Genomic DNA, 20,859 nt, shown 5'->3' on the forward strand with positions numbered 1-20,859 from the left:
ACCCATTTGCGACCAAGCTTTAACTTCCTGACTGATGTCTTGAGATGTTGCTTCAATATATCCACATAATTTTCCTGCCTCATGCTGCCATCTTTTTTGTGAAGTGCACCACTCCCTCCTGCAGCAAAGCACCCCCACAACATGATGCAGCCACCCCTGTGCTTCACGGTTGTTCTTCGGCTTCCAAGCCTCCCCCACCTTTGTACCCGTTTCCTCCAGCATCTTCACAGGGTCCTTTGCTGTTGTTCTGGGATTGATTTGCACCTTTCACACCAAAGTACGTTCATCTCTAGGAGACCGAATGCGTCTCCTTCCTGAGCGGTATCACAGCTGCGTGGTCCCATGGTGTTTATACTTACGTTTGTACAGATGAACGTGGTACCTTCAGGCGTTTGGAAATTGCTCCCAAGGATGAACCAGACTTGTGGAGGTCGACAATTTTTTTTCTGAGGTCTTGGCTGATTTCTTTTGATTTTCCCATGATGTCAAGCAAGGAGGCACTAAGTTTGGAAGGCCTTGAAATACATACATAGGTACACCTCCAATTGACTCAAATGATGTCAATTAGCCTATCAGAAGCTTCTAAAACCATAACATCATTTTCTGTAATTTTCCAAGCTATTTAAAGGCACTGTCAACTTAGTGTATGTAAACTTCTGACCCACTGGAATTGTGATACAGTGAATGAAATAATATGTTTGTAAACAATTGTTGGAAAAATGTTTTATGCACTAAGTAGATGTTCTAACCGACTTGCCAAAACTATAGTTTGTTAACAAGAAATTTGTGAAGAGGTTGAAAAACTAGTTTTAATGACTCCAACCTAAGTGTATGTAAACTTCCGACTTCAACTGTATGTCACAAGTCGTAAATGTAACCAAATGACAAGGATTAACAATACATTTATTTTATTTCTTTAGCGTCTAAGACATTGGTGGTGGGGTGCTATTATGCTGGCTGACATATGGAATCGTTTTAAGATGTCCATACTATGGTTCATTTAGCTATTCATTTTTTTTTTTTTAGTACCCCTTTAGGTATCAAAAAAATATAAAATGTTGAATTTAAAAGTGTATTTTGACCGTTACAACAAATTCATAAATGTCAGGAAGGATAGTAAAAATGCATGGCTTTTGATGTCTCTGTCCTAAATCCAGGAGATATCTAAATATTTGTAAAAACTCAGGAAAAGTAGATTATTTTTTATTTATTTTTTACACATTAACCCCTTTTTTTTGAGTAGGCACAAACATTCTGTGACACTTGTGGGTGTCCTACAGAAAAACGGAGAACACCATCGTGTTTGAGTCTCCCCTTACCATTTAATGGTAATAGTTTCTAGGTCAAACTGTACGGATGCTACAGACATTTTAAGTGAGAAGACCGATTTTTCTTCTCGGGATGTCTCCGCTCTATCCCTGCCCTTTACTGTTCTCATTCTCGGAGTGGAAATGCTGTTTGCAGAGTTCACAACCTGCTACATTTGTGAGAAACAAACAAGTTTTGGTTCATTTCATAACCATACTTTATGAGATTTATTTTGTCTGGAGTGCTCAATGTGAGCAATAAACAGGTAAACTGATTTCTCTGTCCTGATAATGTTGAAGGGGTGCGCACACATAGTACCTGGCCTGCTGCCTTGAAATGTAGGAGTGTTTTTAACATCCATTGTGAATGATAATATATTAAAGCTATAGTTACTAAAATTAAGTTATTTGAACAATCTCCCATTTGATAATCACCAATCCTCAGTGTGAAAGCCCAATAGAAGTTATTGTCCTACTGCTACATTGGCCTATCGGCTATGAGGTCCACACGCTAATTTCTCTAGCGTGTGGATTGCTGCCCTACCAAGCAAAAATGCAGTAACTGCTCATTGCGTGGAACTGAGAATTATTTTTTATTTACATTGGTTTCACAGTAAATTTATGCAGTTACTGTTAACATGACCCCCATTTTCTCAAAAACACAATATAATAGAGGCAGGATACTTGTCAACATGATTAATCATGTACACTGCTCAAAAAATAAAGGGAACACTTAAACAACACAATGTAACTCCAAGTCAATTACACTTCTGTGAAATCAAACTGTCCACTTAGGAAGCAACACTGATTGACAATAAATTTCACATGCTGTTGTGCAAATGGAATAGACAACAGGTGGAAATTTATAGGCAATTAGCAAGACACCCCCAATAAAGGAGTGGTTCTGCAGGTGGTGACCAGACCACTTCTCAGTTCCTATGCTTCCTGGCTGATGTTTTGGTCACTTGAATGCTGGCGGTGCTTTCACTCTAGTGGTAGCATGAGACTGAGTCTACAACCCACACAAGTGGCTCAATGCGAGCTGTGGCAAGAAGGTTTGCTGTGTCTGTCAGCGTAGTGTCCAGAGCATGGAGGCGCTACCAGGAGACAGGCCAGTACATCAGGAGACGTGGAGGAGGCCGTAGGAGGGCAACAACCCAGCAGCAGGACCGCTACCTCCGCCTTTGTGCAAGGAGGAGCAGGAGGAGCACTGCCAGAGCCCTGCAAAATGACCTCCAGCAGGGTGGTATGAGGGCCCGACGTCCACAGGTGGGGTTGTGCTTACAGCCCAACACCGTGCAGGATGTTTGGCATTTGCCAGAGAACACCAAGATTGGCAAATTCGCCACTGGCGCCCTGTGCTCTTCACAAATGAAAGCAGGTTCACACTGAGCACGTGACCGACGTGACAGAGTCTGAAGACGCCGTGGAGAACGTTCTGCTGCCTGCAACATCCTCCAGCATGACCGGTTTGGCGGTGGGTCAGTCATGGTGTGGGGTGGCATTTCTTTGGGGGGGCCGCACAGCCCTCCATGTGCTCGCCAGAGGTAACCTGACTGCCATTAGGTACCGAGATGAGATCCTCAGACCCCTTGTGAGACCATATGCTGGTGCGGTTGGCCCTGGGTTCCTCCTAATGCAAGACAATGCTAGACCTCATGTGACCGGAGTGTGTCAGCAGTTCCTGCAAGAAGAAGGCATTGATGCTATGGACTGGCCCGCCCGTTCCCCAGACCTGAATCCAATTGAGCACATCTGGGACATCATGTCTCGCTCCATCCACCAACTGCACCACAGACTGTCCAGGAGTTGGCGGATGCTTTAGTCCAGGTCTGGGAGGAGATCCCTCAGGAGACCATCCGCCACCTCATCAGGAGCATGCCCAGGTGTTGTAGGGAGGTCATACAGGCACGTGGAGGCCACACACACTACTGAGCCTCATTTTGACTTGTTTTAAGGACATTACATCAAAGTTGGATCAGCCTGTAGTGTGGTTTTCCACTTTAATTTTGAGTGTGACTCCAAATCCAGACGTCCATGATAAATTTGATTTCCATTGATCATTTTTGTGTGATTTTGTTGTCGGCACATTCAACTATGTAAATAAATAAATATTTAATAAGAATATTTCATTCATTCAGATCTAGGATGTGTTATTTTAGTGTTCCCTTTATTTTTTTGAGCAGTGTATTTAATCTAGCAAAAATGACTAATTTCTGACCAAATTAGCAGTTACTGACTTTTTGCTTGGTGGGGCAGAATGGATCAGTGTATCAATGTGTCCACATGGCTGGTGGTTTTGCATTAGTTGACTTGAAACTTTTAGATTTTTTTCATTCAGATTTTTATGATTAACCACATGAAACGAAAACAACATTATTATTGAAATGAAACTGTTCCACAAAAATGCACATATGACAATCATAACTCACACGCAGAACAGTTGAAATGTTTCAAGCTTCCCTAAACTTGAAACCTAAATAAAATAATTGTCTCCACATTTCCATGGTTGGATTTTGCCTGTAGGCTACTTTGAAATTAGGTAAGACTTGCCTCATAATATGAATTAAAACAATCAAGATTCAAAAAATTATGTTTTCAAAATGCATACTGCCTCCAGCTCACGTTGTAAAGTTGTGGATGACATGTTTATATAGCCTGTTGCCTGCACTTGAATGGTGAATGGGAGGCACACTTTAATTACCAGTTGAAAAATAAAAACATTTGGTAGCTGCTAGCAATTTTTATAAACTGGATTTGCCTGTTTTTGCAATTAGTTTAGGTTAGTTTTAGCTCGTTAACATTTAGCTACGTGATTTCGCTATTAGTTTGTGCTAATTTTGTAGTCTGGTTAGAGGCCCAATAGGCTTTTCTTGCATTTTAGCGCCCCCTTGTGTGCTATGCCGTTAATGGCGTAAATCCCCGTATGAACGAAGGATGGTATGACAATATGAAAATCTGGATGCCACCCAAGCCTAGGTCCTACAAAGGTTGTAATGATGAACTTAGCATTTAGATAGGCCTTGATCTGATCTGTCTCCAGCTCTCTTTATCAGATGGTCTGGTCACGGGCGAGGCTGTGATTGATGCACCCCCTAATAGCATATCAACACCAACTGGGAAGACTGCTGACAACATTGCCTTGCCTGCCTGCTACAGAGGAGGGAAGGAGGGATAGCGGGAAAGGATGGGGGACTGTGGAAAAAAGAGAATGGGAGAGAGGATAGAGAATGCATCCATACTGGTTAAAATACAGATGGAGAAAGTGAAGAGAATGATGAGAGGAATAGATGGAAAGGAATGAAGAAAGAAGAGGGAGAGTGAGCAGTGTAGGAGAGATGTATGACGACGGGGGTGTGAGAGGGCAGGCTGTGAGTCTGGGACAGACCAAGGAGAGAGGGAGTCTGAGAGCAGCTGTACTGCAGTGCAGAATCCTGTTGTCACGATACCCACATTTTCTGCCATATTTGCCAGTCACAGAATGGCACTTGATCCAGACAGCTCTTTTGAGTTCAAGAGAGAGCCATGCATTAATGAGTCAATTATATAGTGATGAAATCGATTTGACTCACCAATCTAACTACATAACAGCATAATAGTAATAATTGATTTGAATGATAAATCTCTATTAATAAAATGTTTTAATCAAGATGTAGCCTAGGTCTATTCACAATACAGGTGGATCACAGGTGTCTGGTGTAGAGGTCGACCGATTAATCGGAATGGCCAATTTTTTTAAATGAAAATTTTTGGGGGGCCGAATTCAAGTTTTCACAACAATCGGAAAACGGTATTTTTGGATGCCGATTTTTGCCTATGTAAAAAACAATAAATATATATATATATATATATATATATACAGTGCCTTGCGAAAGTATTCGGCCCCCTTGAACTTTGCGACCTTTTGCCACATTTCAGGCTTCAAACATAAAGATATAACACTGTATTTTTTTGTGAAGAATCAACAACAAGTGGGACACAACCATGAAGTGGAACGACATTTATTGGATATTTCAAACTTTTTTTAACAAATCAAAAACTGAAAAATTGGGCGTGCAAAATTATTCAGCCCCCTTAAGTTAATACTTTGTAGCGCCACCTTTTGCTGCGATTACAGCTGTTTTTCCCATTCCTCCTTGCAAAACAGCTCGAGCTCAGTGAGGTTGGATGGAGAGCATTTGTGAACAGCAGTTTTCAGTTCTTTCCACAGATTCTCGATTGGATTCAGGTCTGGACTTTGACTTGGCCATTCTAACACCTGGATATGTTTATTTTTGAACCATTCCATTGTAGATTTTGCTTTATGTTTTGGATCATTGTCTTGTTGGAAGACAAATCTCCGTCCCAGTCTCAGGTCTTTTGCAGACTCCATCAGGTTTTCTTCCAGAAATGGTCCTGTATTTGGCTCCATCCATCTTCCCATCAATTTTAACCATCTTCCCTGTCCCTGCTGAAGAAAAGCAGGCCCAAACCATGATGCTGCCACCACCATGTTTGACAGTGGGGATGGTGTGTTCAGCTGTGTTGCTTTTACGCCAAACATAAAGTTTTGCATTGTTGCCAAAAAGTTCAATTTTGGTTTCATCTGACCAGAGCACCTTCTTCCACATGTTTGGTGTGTCTCCCAGGTGGCTTGTGGCAAACTTTAAACGACACTTTTTATGGATATCTTTAAGAAATGGCTTTCTTCTTGCCACTCTTCCATAAAGGCCAGATTTGTGCAATATACGACTGATTGTTGTCCTATGGACAGAGTCTCCCACCTCAGCTGTAGATCTCTGCAGTTCATCCAGAGTGATCATGGGCCTCTTGGCTGCATCTCTGATCAGTCTTCTCCTTGTATGAGCTGAAAGTTTAGAGGGACGGCCAGGTCTTGGTAGATTTGCAGTGGTCTGATACTCCTTCCATTTCAATATTATCGCTTGCACAGTGCTCCTTGGGATGTTTAAAGCTTGGGAAATCTTTTTGTATCCAAATCCGGCTTTAAACTTCTTCACAACAGTATCTCGGACCTGCCTGGTGTGTTCCTTGTTCTTCATGATGATCTCTGCGCTTTTAACGGACCTCTGAGACTATCACAGTGCAGGTGCATTTATACGGAGACTTGATTACACACAGGTGGATTGTATTTATCATCATTAGTCATTTAGTTCAACATTGGATCATTCAGAGATCCTCACTGAACTTCTGGAGAGAGTTTGCTGCACTGAAAGTAAAGGGGCTGAATAATTTTGCACGCCCAATTTTTCAGTTTTTGATTTGTTAAAAAAGTTTGAAATATCCAATAAATGTCGTTCCACTTCACGATTGTGTCCCACTTGTTGTTGATTCACACAAAAAAATACAGTTTTATATCTTTATGTTTGAAGCCTGAAATGTGGCAAAAGGTCGCAAAGTTCAAGGGGGCCGAATACTTTCGCAAGGCACTGTGTATATATATATATATATATATATATTTTTTTTTACAACTTTATTTAACGAGGCAAGTCAGTTAAGAACACATTCTTATTTTCAATGACGGCATAGGAACGGTGGGTTAACTGCCTTGTTCAGGGGCAGAACGACAGATTTTTACCTTGTCAGCTCAGGGATTCAATCTTGCAACCTTACTGTTAACTAGTCCAACGCTCTAACCACCTGCCTCATGAGGAGCCTGCCTGTTACGTGAATGCAGTAAGTTGCTAGCTAGCATTAAACTTATCTTATAAAAAAACAATCATAATCACTAGTTATAACTACACATGGTTGATGATATTACTAGTTTATCTAGCGTGTCCTGCGTTGCATATAATCGATGCGGTGCGCATTCGCGGAAAAAGGATTGTCGTTGCTCCAACGTGTACCTAACCATAAACATCAATGCTTTTCTTAAAATCAATACGCAGAAGTATATATTTTTAAACCTGCATATTTAGCTAAAAGAAAGGTTAGCAGGCAATATTAACCAGGTGAAATTGTGTCACTTCTCTTGCGTTCATTGCACGCAGAGTCAGGGAATATGCAACAGTTTGGGCCGCCTGGCTCATTGCGAACTAATTTGCCAGAATTCTACGTAATTATGACATAAGGTTGTGCAATGTAACAGCAATATTTAGACTTATGGATGCCACCCGTTAGATAAAATACGGAACGGTTCCATATTTCACTGAATTAATAAACTTTTTTTTCTTTGAAATGATAGTTTCCGGATTCGACCATATTAATGACCAAAGGCTCGTATTTCTGTGTGTTATTATGTTGTTATTATTAAGTCTATGATTTGATAGAGCAGTCTGACTAAGCAATGGTAGGCACCAGCAGGCTCGTAAGCATTCATTCCAACAGCACTTCCGTGCGTTTTGCCAGCAGCTCTTCTCAATGCTTCAAGCATTGCGCTGTTTATGACTTCAAGCCTATCAACTCCCGAGATAGCGGGGTGCGTGCTAATAGCATTTCAAACGTCACTCGCTCTGAGACTTGGAGTAGTTGTTCCCCTTGCTCTGCATGGGTAACGCTGCTTCGAGGGTGGCTGTTGTCGATGTGTTTCTGGTTCGAGCCCAGGTAGGGGCGAAGAGCAGAACGGAAGCTATACTGTTACACTGGCAATACTAAAAGGCCTATAAGAACATACAATAGTCAAAGGTATATGAAATACAAGTCGTATAGAGAGAAATTGTCCTATATTAACTACAACCTAAAACTTCTTACCTGGGAATATTGAAGACTCATGTTAAAAGGAACCACCAGCTTTCATATGTTCTCATGTTCTGAGCAAGGAACTTAAACGTTAGCTTTCTTACATAGCACATGTTGCACTTTTACTTTATTCTCCAACACTTTGTTTTTGCATTATTTAAACCAAATTGAACATGTTTCATTATTTATTTGAGGCTAAATTGATTTTATTTATGTATTATATTAAGTTAAAATAAGTGTTCATTCAGTATTGTTGTAATTGTCATTATTACAAATACATTTTTAAAAAATCGGCCGATGTATCGGCGTTGAAAAATCATAATCGGTCGACTTCTAGAACGGAGTTCCATGCAATAATGTCTCTATAATACTGTATGCTTGAATTTGTTCTGGATTTGGGGACTTTGAAAAGACCCCTGGTGGCATGTCTGGCGGGGTAAATGTGTGTCAGCTGTGTAAGTTGACTATGCAAACAGTTTGGGATTTTCAACACATTAATGTCACTTGTAAAAAAATTTAAAAAAATGTGATGCAGTCAGTCTTTCCTCAACTCTTATCCGAGAGAGACTGGCATGCCACAGTATTTATATCATCCCTCTGATTACAATAAAGAGCAAGCCTCTGTTGTTCAGCTGCAGCTTAACGAGGTCTTTCCTTGCAGCACTCGACCACACGACTGGACAATAATCAAGATAAGACAAAACTAGAGCCTTCGGGATTTGGTTTTTGGAATGTGGTGTCAAAAAAGCAGAGCATCTCTTTTTATTATGGACAGCCCTTTCCCCATCTTTACAACCATTGAATCTACAGCACCAGTCAAAGTTTTGGACACACCTATTGCGTTTTTTGCGTTTTTTTTTTAGCTAACTTTGATTAGCAGGCCGTTTGGTTGCCGTTAAGGAGGTTGTCATGGAGAAGTGTTCTATCGTGTCCAACTACGTTGACAATTTTAATTGGCTGATACGGAATTAGAACCGGATATAATCACGGCCTCTTGGTGATGATGGCATGGGGCTAAATAGGCCAGGTTATGTAATGGGAAAGGCTAACATGTAGCCTGCTGGTGCCTTTGATCACGTACTACTACGTCAATGATTTTAATTGACTGATGCTTTAACTTTTTCCAATATTCGCGAGTTTTTGTCTTGTCTGTGTTTTCATTCTCATGCGTGCACTCTCTCTCCTCTCCGTTTCTGTGTGTGTGATTTGTGCTTCCACTTCACCAACTGATTTTGGCTGAGGCAACGGTCATGGTGTGAACATGTGTCACATATAATCTCTCAGCTCACTCAGGTGGCATGTCACCGGGGGTCACCTTGGCAGGACAGCTTGCCACGCCGAAATGGGCTCAGTGCAAAATGTTACATCAAAGAAACTGTAACAGGAAGGCTACCCTAAAGGCAGCCTAAAGAAAAGGGAACCACAAATCGATGTCTATTTCAAGATCTGGTTGTAGGCCTACCTGTGTTATTGATACGATGCCTAATGGGTTCTCTTTATTGAGAATACATTGTGTGTCGCGGACTTGTGATCTCCAGGCTGATGATGTCAGGGGAGGGGTTTGGCAGGTGTGGAAGCTAGCGATCTTTTTCACCTTGCCAAAAGTGCGGAGATGAGGCAAGGACATTATAAGCAAACACCCACACGCCAGCTGAAAATGACACGCTGGCTTTCTCTCTCCATGACAAAATGGATGTGGTGTTTTATCATGTGTCCCAGAGATGTTAAGTGTTCTCTTCAGCCTGTTTTGTCTTTTGTGAAAAGAAAGTAAAGTACAACAATGTAAATTTGATCCTCTTTTCACGGCAGACTTTCGCTCCATTAGGCTCTAACACGGCTGCCGACTATCACTATAAACTGGATAAATCCAGTCTGATTGACCGACCTGAATCTTTGTGAGTTTGATGGTGATGATGACACTTTTGGTTTCTATCAGTGATCCTCAACCTGTGGCCCTCTCTCGTCCCCCGCAGGCCAAGTCGTGTGTCTGTCACATGTGCGGTGCCCACCTGAACCGGCTCCACTCCTGCCTCTACTGCGTCTTCTTCGGCTGCTTCACCAAGAAACACATCCACGAGCACGCCAAAAACAAACGACACAATCTAGGTAAGACAGGCGCGCACACACACACACACACACACACACACACACACACACACACACACACACACGAGTGCAACAAACGCTTGAGAACATCACAGCAAACTGCTCATTGTCCTATCAGGTTGGGTGGTGCTGTAGTATAGCTCTCCTCCTATCCTATGGACCACAGCTTGAGTCCACACCAGCTCTACACTGCCCTCACAGAGGGGAAGCCATAGGAATAGTGTTGTGCCGACATGGCCGTACTGGTCATCCTATACTCAAATCAACAGTTGATAGTCGGATCGGATGATACTCCTGATTGTACAAAACTGAAGTGTTTTTTTTATTTTTATTTATATGCCTAAGTAGATATTGGCAAGATACCTCCCTGCACGTTCTCACTGCAAAAAATCAGCAGATTATAAGCAGCGCACAGAGGGGTGTCTGAACTTGCAGCGGGAAGCCAAGTTTGCTGTCAACCAGTTAGAATGCGGATTCGTCTTTTTTTCCCACTTACCCTTGCCCCGCTTGTAAAATATTATTCACGTTGATAGCTTCATAGCAAACATCCTCGTCGTGTAATTTATCATGGTAGCAGGCAGCAGCAATCTCAACCGAAAAACATGCAAGGAAAAGTGATTGGGTGAAATTATGACACGAGTGTACGGAGAAATACAGTTTCACTTTATCCAATCAGAGCAGCAGGATCAACGTACAGCCCGCCCTTCTCTTTACAGACAGCCAGTTGAGTTATTTAGACCACGTAGAACCTCACACATGACTGCCTGACATGAGAAAGAAGCGTGCTAGCACCCGATTAAAAAAAAATATATATATATATATATTTTTTAAATGAGCACGGATAATTACTAAAAATTCTTGGATCATAATCGTATCCTCAAAATTGTCCATATCCGTTGTGATACTCGTTTTGTCCGACTACTCGGCACACCTCTAACATAGAACATGCGCTCTGCTCCTCTGTCTTACTTCATATTTGACACGTCAGACCTGTACAGCACCACCACAACACTCCGCCCCCTGCCAGGTCCTGAAACATTAAAGACTCATAATTACCCCCTTCGCTGAACTAGGCAGGCCTCGGCTGCCCCTCCTCCGCCCCCATTCACACACGGGGCCCAAACAAAGGCCGCTAAGTAGCTAATTATACTGTTGAGGGTAATAAGCACCCACTAAATAAAAATGTATGTCCTTTTGTTCAGCTCTAGGGGTTTTATGGTGGCAGAACCCCAAATGAGCCAATGTCAAGATGAACGTGTCATCAAACCTTGTTGGGTTATCGTCGCTGTACCACATCAGGGATGGAGCTGATGGCGACATAAATCACCAACCTGTTATGCAACCTAACGCAACATAATTGCAACACAATGCAACACGCCAGGACTGATGCCCCAGGGGCTATTGAATGTCGCCTGTGTAGTTGGCCACATAGGCACTAGGCACCAGTGGGGTTGCTGATTCTCTGTTGCACAAATGTGCCTGAGCAGCTCCGTGCATTGCAGCCCGGGTCTATTAGCCTATAGGGCATAGATAGATTTACGCTACAGCAGGAGGAGAAGAAAAGAATGACCGATCTCACTAGATGAGTGCACAGAGTAATTAACATGTCTTAATAAAACCCAACAGAATTCAGATAAACCAGTTCCTTCATTTTCCAGTAATTTTTTGGGGGTTCTTTCTTCCTTTCAGATGTTTGGTCTGTTCTTCCTCTATTTTGGCTCTTCGTGTTATGTTTCTCCCTGTATCGGGTTATTTCTCTTTCTCTCCCTCCTTTTTCTCGGTTCCCATGGTTACATGAAGGTCTGTGGGTTTATTTTCATTTTGTCTTCTCTCGCAAGTCTCACCTTGTTACGCAACTTTGTTCTCTCTCTCTCTCTCTCTCTCTCTCTCTCCAGCTCTTATTGTGCCATTAACAGTGTGGCTGTTATTCAATCTGAGTCCTAAGGCTAGGGTTTTACTTTTTCAGTCTCTCCATCCTATTTTTGTGCCCGATTTTTAGGTGAATTGCCTCCCTCGTGGATGTGGCAATCTGCAGGAAAGTTATATTGTCACTGCAATGACAGCATTATACACTTATGTCCAATATCCACAACATATTACAGCTGTAAAACTGGTTGTATTTGGTTTGGTGTGTGAATTGAATCCACAGGAAGACTTGATGTTCCACTCTTTGCTATTAGCTGCAGTTTGGTACTCCCCAACACCTGCAGGGCCCAGTCTGACATTTCAATACATTCGGTCACAGCTGGGACACCAGTCAACACCGTATCTATCCACATTTTAATACCGTAATTAATCATTTGGGCGATCATTTAGACATACACGCAACCTGCATGCCCCGTGCTTTCTCCACATACACCTAATGATTGTTTTGTCTGCCTCAAGCAGCCAATTGCATAGGCAGGTTGTCATGGGAACTGCAAACAGGTATTGGAGCTGCGGCTGCTGAGAAGGTGAGGAGGATATGAGAGGGGGAGAGAGATAGGGAGAGGTGCAGCTTTTACCTGGCTCTATCCTCTTTCTATCCCTCTGTCTGTGGGTACCTGCATGCGTGGTAGCTGACGAGTTGACGGTGAAAAGTCTGATTTTTCAGATTGAAGTGGTGTAAAAGATGTCAACGATGGCTGACAACTTGTATTAGAAAACGGGCCCTTTACACTACATTCATAAATAGACATTTATCCAAACATTATCAAGCGGGGATGTGTTCACATCGTCACATTGACTATAATCCCTCCCGCTCGCCCCGGATCTTTTCCTACGCCAAAGGATGTTATCAGAAAGTCAAGATGTCAGCGCGTAAGCTGGCCTTGCAGAGATAGAGAGCTAGCTAGCTGCCTACTCCTTTCTCCAGGACTGATCTTGGATTTGCGACCCAAATTGGCACCCTTTTCCCTCTGTAGTGCACTGGGCCCTGGTCAGAAGTAGTGCACTAAATAGGGAGTAGGGTGCCATTAAGGATGCACCCCAGAGCTACAAATGAACAGAATGTTCCAATGTAGCCTTGAGCTGTTTCATACCTCCTTTTCCTCCCCATTTATCATTTGTCACTTCATTCTCTTTCTGTCTCTGTTTTTCTTCCAGCTATAGATCTATTGTATGGAGGTATATATTGCTTTGTGTGCCAAGACTACATATACGACAAAGAAATGGAACAGATTGCCAAAGAGGAACAAAGGAAAGCGTGGAAATTGCAAGGTAAGTTCTTTCCCCTATTCAATCCCTCAGTATTGCCCTCTGACTTATACAGTGACACCTCGGTTATAACCACAGCTTTTGTTTTCTAAACTTTTGATTTATTGCTCGAGTTTAGCGTTCTCTCTCTCGCTCTCTCTTTTGGCCTGTTCCCAATCCCATTCACCAAGCCCTGCCCCCTGTTACTCAAGCAGACAGTTTCTCATGCTCAATATTCACTCTGCAATGCATGCATTGACCAAACAACAGCATGCAGTCAACACGTTTTTCAAAAAAAAAGAGAGATTCCATTTTGCGTCTTAATATAAATCCACATGTTTTCTGTCGTATACTATTCTTTTGTGTAATTTGCTAGTAAGTTGGTTTTAGCAAGCTACAAATTTGCCCCTAATGCTAATCGCTTGCTAGCTAAATCTGGGAAACACTCTTTTCACACCACTTCGATAGCAGGTTAGGAGATAGACGTTAAGGTTAGGAAAAGGGTTAGTGAAAATGCACCCCTAACCTGCTACGAAAATCCCCTTTTCTCTGTGGTGTGAAGTGTCTCAGCTTTTTTTAAATGTGTATTTTTCCATATAGACACACCCTATATGCATCGAACTTGTCTGATGCTTTAAGCGTACTGTTTGAAATAAGACACAAACAAGAGGGACAGCCAGATATCAAGATAACTAGAAGAAGAAAAATTGACCCGACCATCCCCATACCTCTCCTACTGCTGATAATTGGCTACACGAGGAGGCGGCAACCTTTTTCTGATGTGGAATTTCAATTTATCTTACCACTTTTACCTGATCTGCGTGCCAGTTATGGTTTTCATGTGCAATTTTTTTTGTGCAACAGTTTAATTTAATTTCTAATAATGTCTTTGTTATTGTCATGTGGCTAATTAAAATTGTATTAATGAAAGTGATAGCTTTTAGGTTTGTAACTTCTATTGTCATTGCCAATTATGTAAAAAAAAAAAAAACTATAAAGACAACAAATAAAAACATTGCAGCCTGCAGGTAGAAAATATCCATAAATTAATGTATATCCAATAAATCACATTGGCTGTGCATGGCCTGTCTGCAACTAACTTGAAACATTGGTTCAACTATTAACTTGGGTCTGGCCAGAAGCTCATGCTAGCAAAATTGCAACATTGTATAAAATATTCTGGGTCCTCAGTTTCCTAAGCCAGTAAAGCTCAGGAAAGACAGATATATATACAGTGGGGCAGTATTTAGTCAGCCACCAATTGTGCAAGTTCTCCCACTTAAAAAGATGAGAGAGGCCTGTAATTTTCATTATAGGTACACTTCAACTATGACAGACAAAATTAGAAAAGAAATCCAGAAAATCACATTGTATGATTTTTAATGAATTTATTTGCAAATTATAGTGGAAAAATAAGCGCATTCACGAAAAATCACTGTTGTTGCACCGATGTGTACCTAACCATAAACACCAATGCCTTTCTTTAAAATCAATACACAAGTATATATTTAAACCTGCATATTTAATTAATATTGCCTGCTAACATACAATTTCCCTAGTTTAATTTATTTTGTCACTTGCGTTCCGTGCAAGCAGTTTGGGCCGCCTGGCTCGCTGTGTGAAGACCATTTATTCCTAACAAAGACCGTAATTAATTTGCCAGATTTGTACATAATTATGACATAACATTGAAGGTTGTGCAATGTAACAGCAATATTTAGACTTGTGGATGCCACCCGTTAGCTAAAATACGGAACTGTTCCATATTTCACTGAAAGAATAAACATTTTTTTTTTATATATATAGTTTCCGGATTTGACCATATTAATGACCAAAGGCTCGTATTTCCGTTTGTTATTATGTTATAATTAAGTCTATGATTTGATAGAGCAGTCTGACTGAGTGGTGGTAGGCAGCAGCAGGCTCGTAAGCATTCATTCAAACAGCACTTTCGTGCATTTGCCAGCAGCTCTTCGCTGTGATACAAGCATTGAGCTGTTTATGATGTGGCAAAGAAGGGGGTCAAGTGATAAATGCCAGATATGTGAGAGCAGAACTAATAAACGGGCTCTGCCCGATCACTAAAATGGCCACCCCTGTCAGAACTACAGACCACAAAATGGCCGACCGCCAAAACTACAAGTCCCATAAGCAAGGGGAACCCTCAGAAGGTGGAGCCGACCCACAGATAACGGGTCAAGAAAAACCAGGAAGAGAGAGAGTGCTGGAAGGATCTATGAACAATAGAGATAGAGACAATAGAGATTGGGGCGGCAGGGTAGCCTAGTGGTTAGAGCGTTGGACTAGTAACTGGAAGGTTGCAAGTTCAAACCCCCGAGCTGACAAGGAACAAATCTGTCGTTCTGCCCCTGAACAGGCAGTTAACCCACTGTTCCTAGGCCGTCATTGAAAATAAGAATTTGTTCTTAACTGACTTGCCTGGTTAAATAAAGGTAAAATAAAAAAAAATAAAAATAAAATTGGCTGGATTTACCGTGTATGAGCTGGATTGTTTTGGACTTACCTGTTGGCGTTTGGACCTGGACCTACCGAGAACCCGATTCGTGTACCGAACCCTGCTATCCTTGACCTCGCCTAAGGCCTGGGTGAACCAGGACGGAGAAACAAACAAACAGGTACTGTCCTGTTCGAAAGAACTCTCATTCTTGGGTGATTTGGTGGCAGTTTACCACTTCATTTGTGACAAATGCTCCTAACCTTGAAGAGGTTTGCCACAATGACTTCAAGTGCTGTTATTGTGAAGTGGAAACGTCTAGGAGCTACAATGGCTCAGCCACGAAGTGGTAGGCCATACTAGCTCACAGAACGGGACCGCTGAGTGCTGAAGCGCCTAACGTATAAAAATAAATCGTTGGGCCTCAACACTCACTACGAGTTCCAAACTGCCTCTGGAAACAATGTCGGCACAATAACTGTTCGTCGGAAGCTTCATGAAATGGTCTTCCGTGGCCGAGCAGCCGCACACAAACCTAAGATCACCATGCGCAATGCCAAGCGTTGGCTGGAGTGGGTTTGGCAGATGCCAGGAGAATGTTACTTGCCCCTTAGTTCCAGTGAAGGGAAATCTTAACGCTACAGCATTCAATGACATTGTAGACAATTATCTGCTTACAACTTTGTGGCAACAGTTTGGGGAAGGCCCTTTCCTGTTTCAGCATGACAATGCCCCAGTGTACAAAGCAAGGTTCGTACAGAAATGGTTTGATCGGTGTGGCAGAACTTGACGATCGCAAGTAGAATTGCAATATTTGGGACCAAAATCTGCACCTCTGGTATATGTAAAATGCATATTCTCTAGAGATTCCACTGCATTGGCCTTGTAGGTTTCCCTATTTCCTGTTCCCCTCCCTTCAGGTTTAAGGTAAAGCAACCGATCTAGTTAAATCTAAGTTCTCACATCCTCTCTCTAGCTCTCTGCCTTGCACTTGTTGTTTTTACTGATTTCTTTCCTGTTGTTTGTGTGTGTGTGTGTCAGGTGTAGGGGAGAAGTATTCGACGTGGGAGCCCACCAAACGAGAGCTGGAGCTGCTGCGGCACAATCCAAAGCGTCGGAAAATGACGACAAACTGCACCATCGGTAAGGGCTCCTCCTCCCAGTGCTGCACTGTCTGGCTACAGCAAGAGTTGTCTTGTGCCTCATCTGAAAACAAACTCCCTGGTCCCTTATCCTAGCTTCTTACCCCTGCCTAGCCCATACCCTCTCCCCTTTCTGTATTTCCAAATCTGAAGAATCCCAATAATGGGATAAGCAATATGGCAGATGGAAATTATAAGGCTTTGTGGAGCCATTGTCGTATTGAACCCGCCATATTGGTCCATTCAGACCTGTCAACACAGAAGGGTTAGTGGAGAGGACTAGGGCAAACAGCTCTAGTCTGCTTCTCTCTATATGGGCGTAGTTCATTTCCTATGAGGCTCAGTGTGATGACAGCATCTGCAGTACAGACTGTGTGATGTCTGTGGGCGGATAGAACCCCCAGTCTCTCCTTAATCTCATTGCAGAGACTTCTGTTGGCTGTGTCTGAAAAATGTGTTTATCTGGGAAAGTGTGCGTGTGTGTGTGTGTGAGAGAGAGAGAGAGAGAGAGAGAGAGGTAGTATGTTATTGATCAAGGATTTAGAAAGTGCTGTCCAGTGGAGAAATAAGACATTCCTCTCCTCTCACTCATCCCTCTTTAATTCTCACTCCTCCACACAGCTATGGAGCAGCTCAGACAGAGTTGGAGATGAGTGGTGTTAAACAGCATCGCAGTATGCTTCTGTTAGGTGCTAAACGTTCACGCTCTCTCACGCGCTTGCAAATCTCAATTTGTCTTTTTGTCAAGATGCCCTGTACTGTGTGTAATGGTGCCCTGTAGGGGTACTAAGGTGAGCAGCTGGTCAGGGGCAACATGTTTTTAAATACACAAACGTCACTTAGAAATGTCCTTGTTTTTGAAAGAAAAGCCAAAAAAAATTGCCCAATTAAAATAACATCAAATTGATCAGAAATGCAGTGTAGACATTGTTAATGTTGTAAATTGCTATTGTAGCTGGAAACGGCTGATTTTTAAAGGAATATCTACATTGGTGTTTTCTTTCAAAACCGAGGACATTTCCAACTGACCCCAAACTTTTGAACGGTAGTGTGTGTCATTATGTCTTTGTTTTCGTGGCATTTGTGTAAAAAGTTTGGGAGAGATAATTGAAAATAATGCCATTGTTGATTAGATGCTTCTCTTTCATTAATTAGGCTATTTTTCTCTTCAACCATGTGGTTTATCTACTACAAACTCATGGACAATATGGACAGACATATACCACATCTATTCTGTATATATGATTCATTTTATAAAAAGTTATTCACATCAAAATGTGTATTTGTCACATGCTTTGTAAACAGCAGGTGTAGGCTATTAGTGACATGCTTACTTACAGGTCCTTTCCAACAACGCAGAGTTAAAGATAAAACATTCAATGACGTCGAGACACGAGGAATAAACGCACAGTGAATAAAGAATAACAATAACGAGTCAAAAATAACATGGCTATATACAGGGAGTACCAGTACCAAGTCTATGTGCAGGGGTAGCAGGTGATTGAGGTAGCTACAGTACCAGTCCAAAGTTTATAAACACACACTCATTCCAGGGTTTTTCTTTGTTTACTATTTATAATAGTAAACAAAACTACATAAGACATCAAAACTATGACATAACACATATGGAATCATGTAGTAACCAAAAAAGTGTAAAACAAATCCAAATATATATATATATATATGTTGTCCTCCTGCCAGTGTGAAGCTGCTGTGTTCACTCCAGCCTCCGACTAGGGACCACTGTGGCCATCTGTTACAGCCATATCTCCACTGGTTCTCATTTACTGTAGTGGTTTTGGCACTGGAATTGATATTATGTTTCTTTCTGCATCTCCCCCCCCCCCCCCATTTACCTGTCTGTTCCTTTCTCTCTCCATCTTCCTCTGTGTCCTGCTTCTCTCTCTCTCTCGCTTGACCTCTAACCCTCCCCTCTCTCCCTCAGGTCTTCGAGGTCTGATCAACCTGGGCAACACGTGTTTTATGAACTGCATCGTCCAGGCCCTCACCCATACGCCCCTGCTGCGGGACTTCTTCCTGTCCGACAGGCACAAGTGTGAGATGCAGTCCAACTCCTGTCTGGTGTGTGAGATGTCCCAGCTCTTTCAGGAGGTAAGGGGGTTAAAAATATCTTTCTCTTTCAGGCTCGCACACCTCCTCCATCCTCCTCTCGCTTTCTTTCCCAGCCCACCTCTACTGCTGTCTATAACGCTCTTGTTCTAAATCTCTCTCAACCCAAAACTATCTTCTCTTTTTATTTTTCTCTCCCCCACCTCTCTCCCTCTAAAACCATTGTAGTGGAAGTACCTAGCTAGCGAAGTTGTTGTCAGTACGTGGTGGGATTTGCATGGTTTTAAGTTCCTGTTTCATCCCGCCCCTTCTCCAACCCTTATTCTCTCTTATACCTCTTTTTATTTCCCTCGCCTCACTGTCTCGCTCTCTCTCTCCATTCCCCCTCTCCTTCTCCCCTCACATTTAATGTTTCCGTTCTTTCTTCCTCCTTTTTCTCATCCCTCCCTCTCTCTCTCTCTTTCTCTCTCTCTCTGTCAGTTCTACTCGGGCCACCGTTCGCCCCACATTCCCTTCCGACTGCTGCACCTGGTGTGGACTCACGCGCGCCACCTAGCAGGCTACGAGCAGCAGGATGCCCACGAGTTCCTCATCGCTGCCCTGGACGTGTTGCACCGCCACTGCAAAGGTTTGCATCATAGTACAGGGGCGAACGCATAGAATCGCGCAGGAACACACACACACACACACACACACACACACCTACCTTTTTAAGACCTACCTTTTTATATATACAGGGGCAAACACAAATATATTACACAGCCTTACACCCACATACAGTGCCTTCGGAAAGTATTCAGACCCCTTGACTTATTCCACATTGTTACGTTTAACCTTTCTGGCGCAGGCGTTCTGCTAGCGACCCACCTCGACAAACATCCGGTGAAATTGTAGAGAGTCGAAATTCAAATGACAGAAATAGAAATATTTAACATTCCTGAAAATACAAGTGTCATACATCAAAATAAAGCTTATTAACTTCTTGTTAATCTAGCCGCTCTGTCAGATTTCAAAAAGGCTTTACGGTGAAAGCACACCATGCGATTATCTGAGGACAGCGCCCCGCATACAAAAGCATGAAAACATTTTTCAACCAGGCAGGTGTGCCACGAAAGTCAGAAATAGCAATATATTAAATACCTTACCTTGGAAGATCTTCTTCTGTTGGCACTCCAAAAGTTCCCAGCTACATCACAAAATGTCCTTTTGTTCGTTACAGTCCTTCTTTATAACCCCACAAACTCAGTTTCATTCTGATAATCCACCGGTTTCCCTCCTTCAAAATGCATACAAAATTAATCCCAAATGTTACCAATAAACTTCTCCAAACAAGTCAAACAACGTTTATAATCAAACCTCAGGTACCCTAATATGTAAATAAACGATCAAATTTAAGACGGAGAATCAATGTCTTCACCGGAGTTAAACAACAAAGAACGCGCTCTCATCCATGCGCATGAAAACAAGACAGCCAAAATGGGAGCCACTTAGAAAAACTACAAATTCTAGCTCATTTTTCCAAAAACAATCCTGAAACTCTTTCTAAAGACTGTTGACATCTAGTGGAAGCCCTAGGAACTGCAATCTTGGAGGATTTCGCCTCATAATAAACATGACAGCCATTGGAAACAGTGGTAGGCTGTTTATTTTTTGGATGGTTTGTCTTCGGGGTTTCGCCTGCCATATCAGTTCTGTTATACTCAGACATAATTTTGACAGTTTTAGAAACTTTATAGTTTTTTTTTCTACCCAAATCTACGAATTATATGCATATCCTATCTTCTGGGCCTGAGTAACAGGCAGTTTACTTTGGGCACGCTTTTCATCCGAACGTCAAAATACTGCCCCCTAGCCCAAAGAGGTTTAAGCGTTATTTTAAAATGTATTTAAATCGTTTTTTTTCCCTCATCAATCTACACACAATACCCCA

The 20,859-nt window shown here is 42.2% G+C and overlaps 1 protein-coding gene across 2 annotated transcripts in view; it reads left to right on the plus strand.

Moving 5' to 3' along the window:
* The window catches only part of LOC139376532 (ubiquitin carboxyl-terminal hydrolase 22-like), a 45,520-nt gene that overhangs the window by 14,252 nt on the left and 10,409 nt on the right, over nucleotides 1–20,859 (plus strand). For both annotated transcript variants that reach the window (XM_071119229.1, XM_071119228.1), the window contains exons 2-6: nucleotides 9,956–10,088; nucleotides 13,173–13,286; nucleotides 16,759–16,860; nucleotides 18,805–18,971; nucleotides 19,410–19,557. In XM_071119229.1, coding sequence (XP_070975330.1) covers nucleotides 9,956–10,088; nucleotides 13,173–13,286; nucleotides 16,759–16,860; nucleotides 18,805–18,971; nucleotides 19,410–19,557 — 664 coding nt within the window. The remainder of the gene's footprint in view (nucleotides 1–9,955; nucleotides 10,089–13,172; nucleotides 13,287–16,758; nucleotides 16,861–18,804; nucleotides 18,972–19,409; nucleotides 19,558–20,859) is intronic.

This window comes from Oncorhynchus clarkii, chromosome 20, assembly GCF_045791955.1.
Source record: "Oncorhynchus clarkii lewisi isolate Uvic-CL-2024 chromosome 20, UVic_Ocla_1.0, whole genome shotgun sequence".
Classification (NCBI taxonomy): domain Eukaryota; kingdom Metazoa; phylum Chordata; class Actinopteri; order Salmoniformes; family Salmonidae; genus Oncorhynchus; species Oncorhynchus clarkii.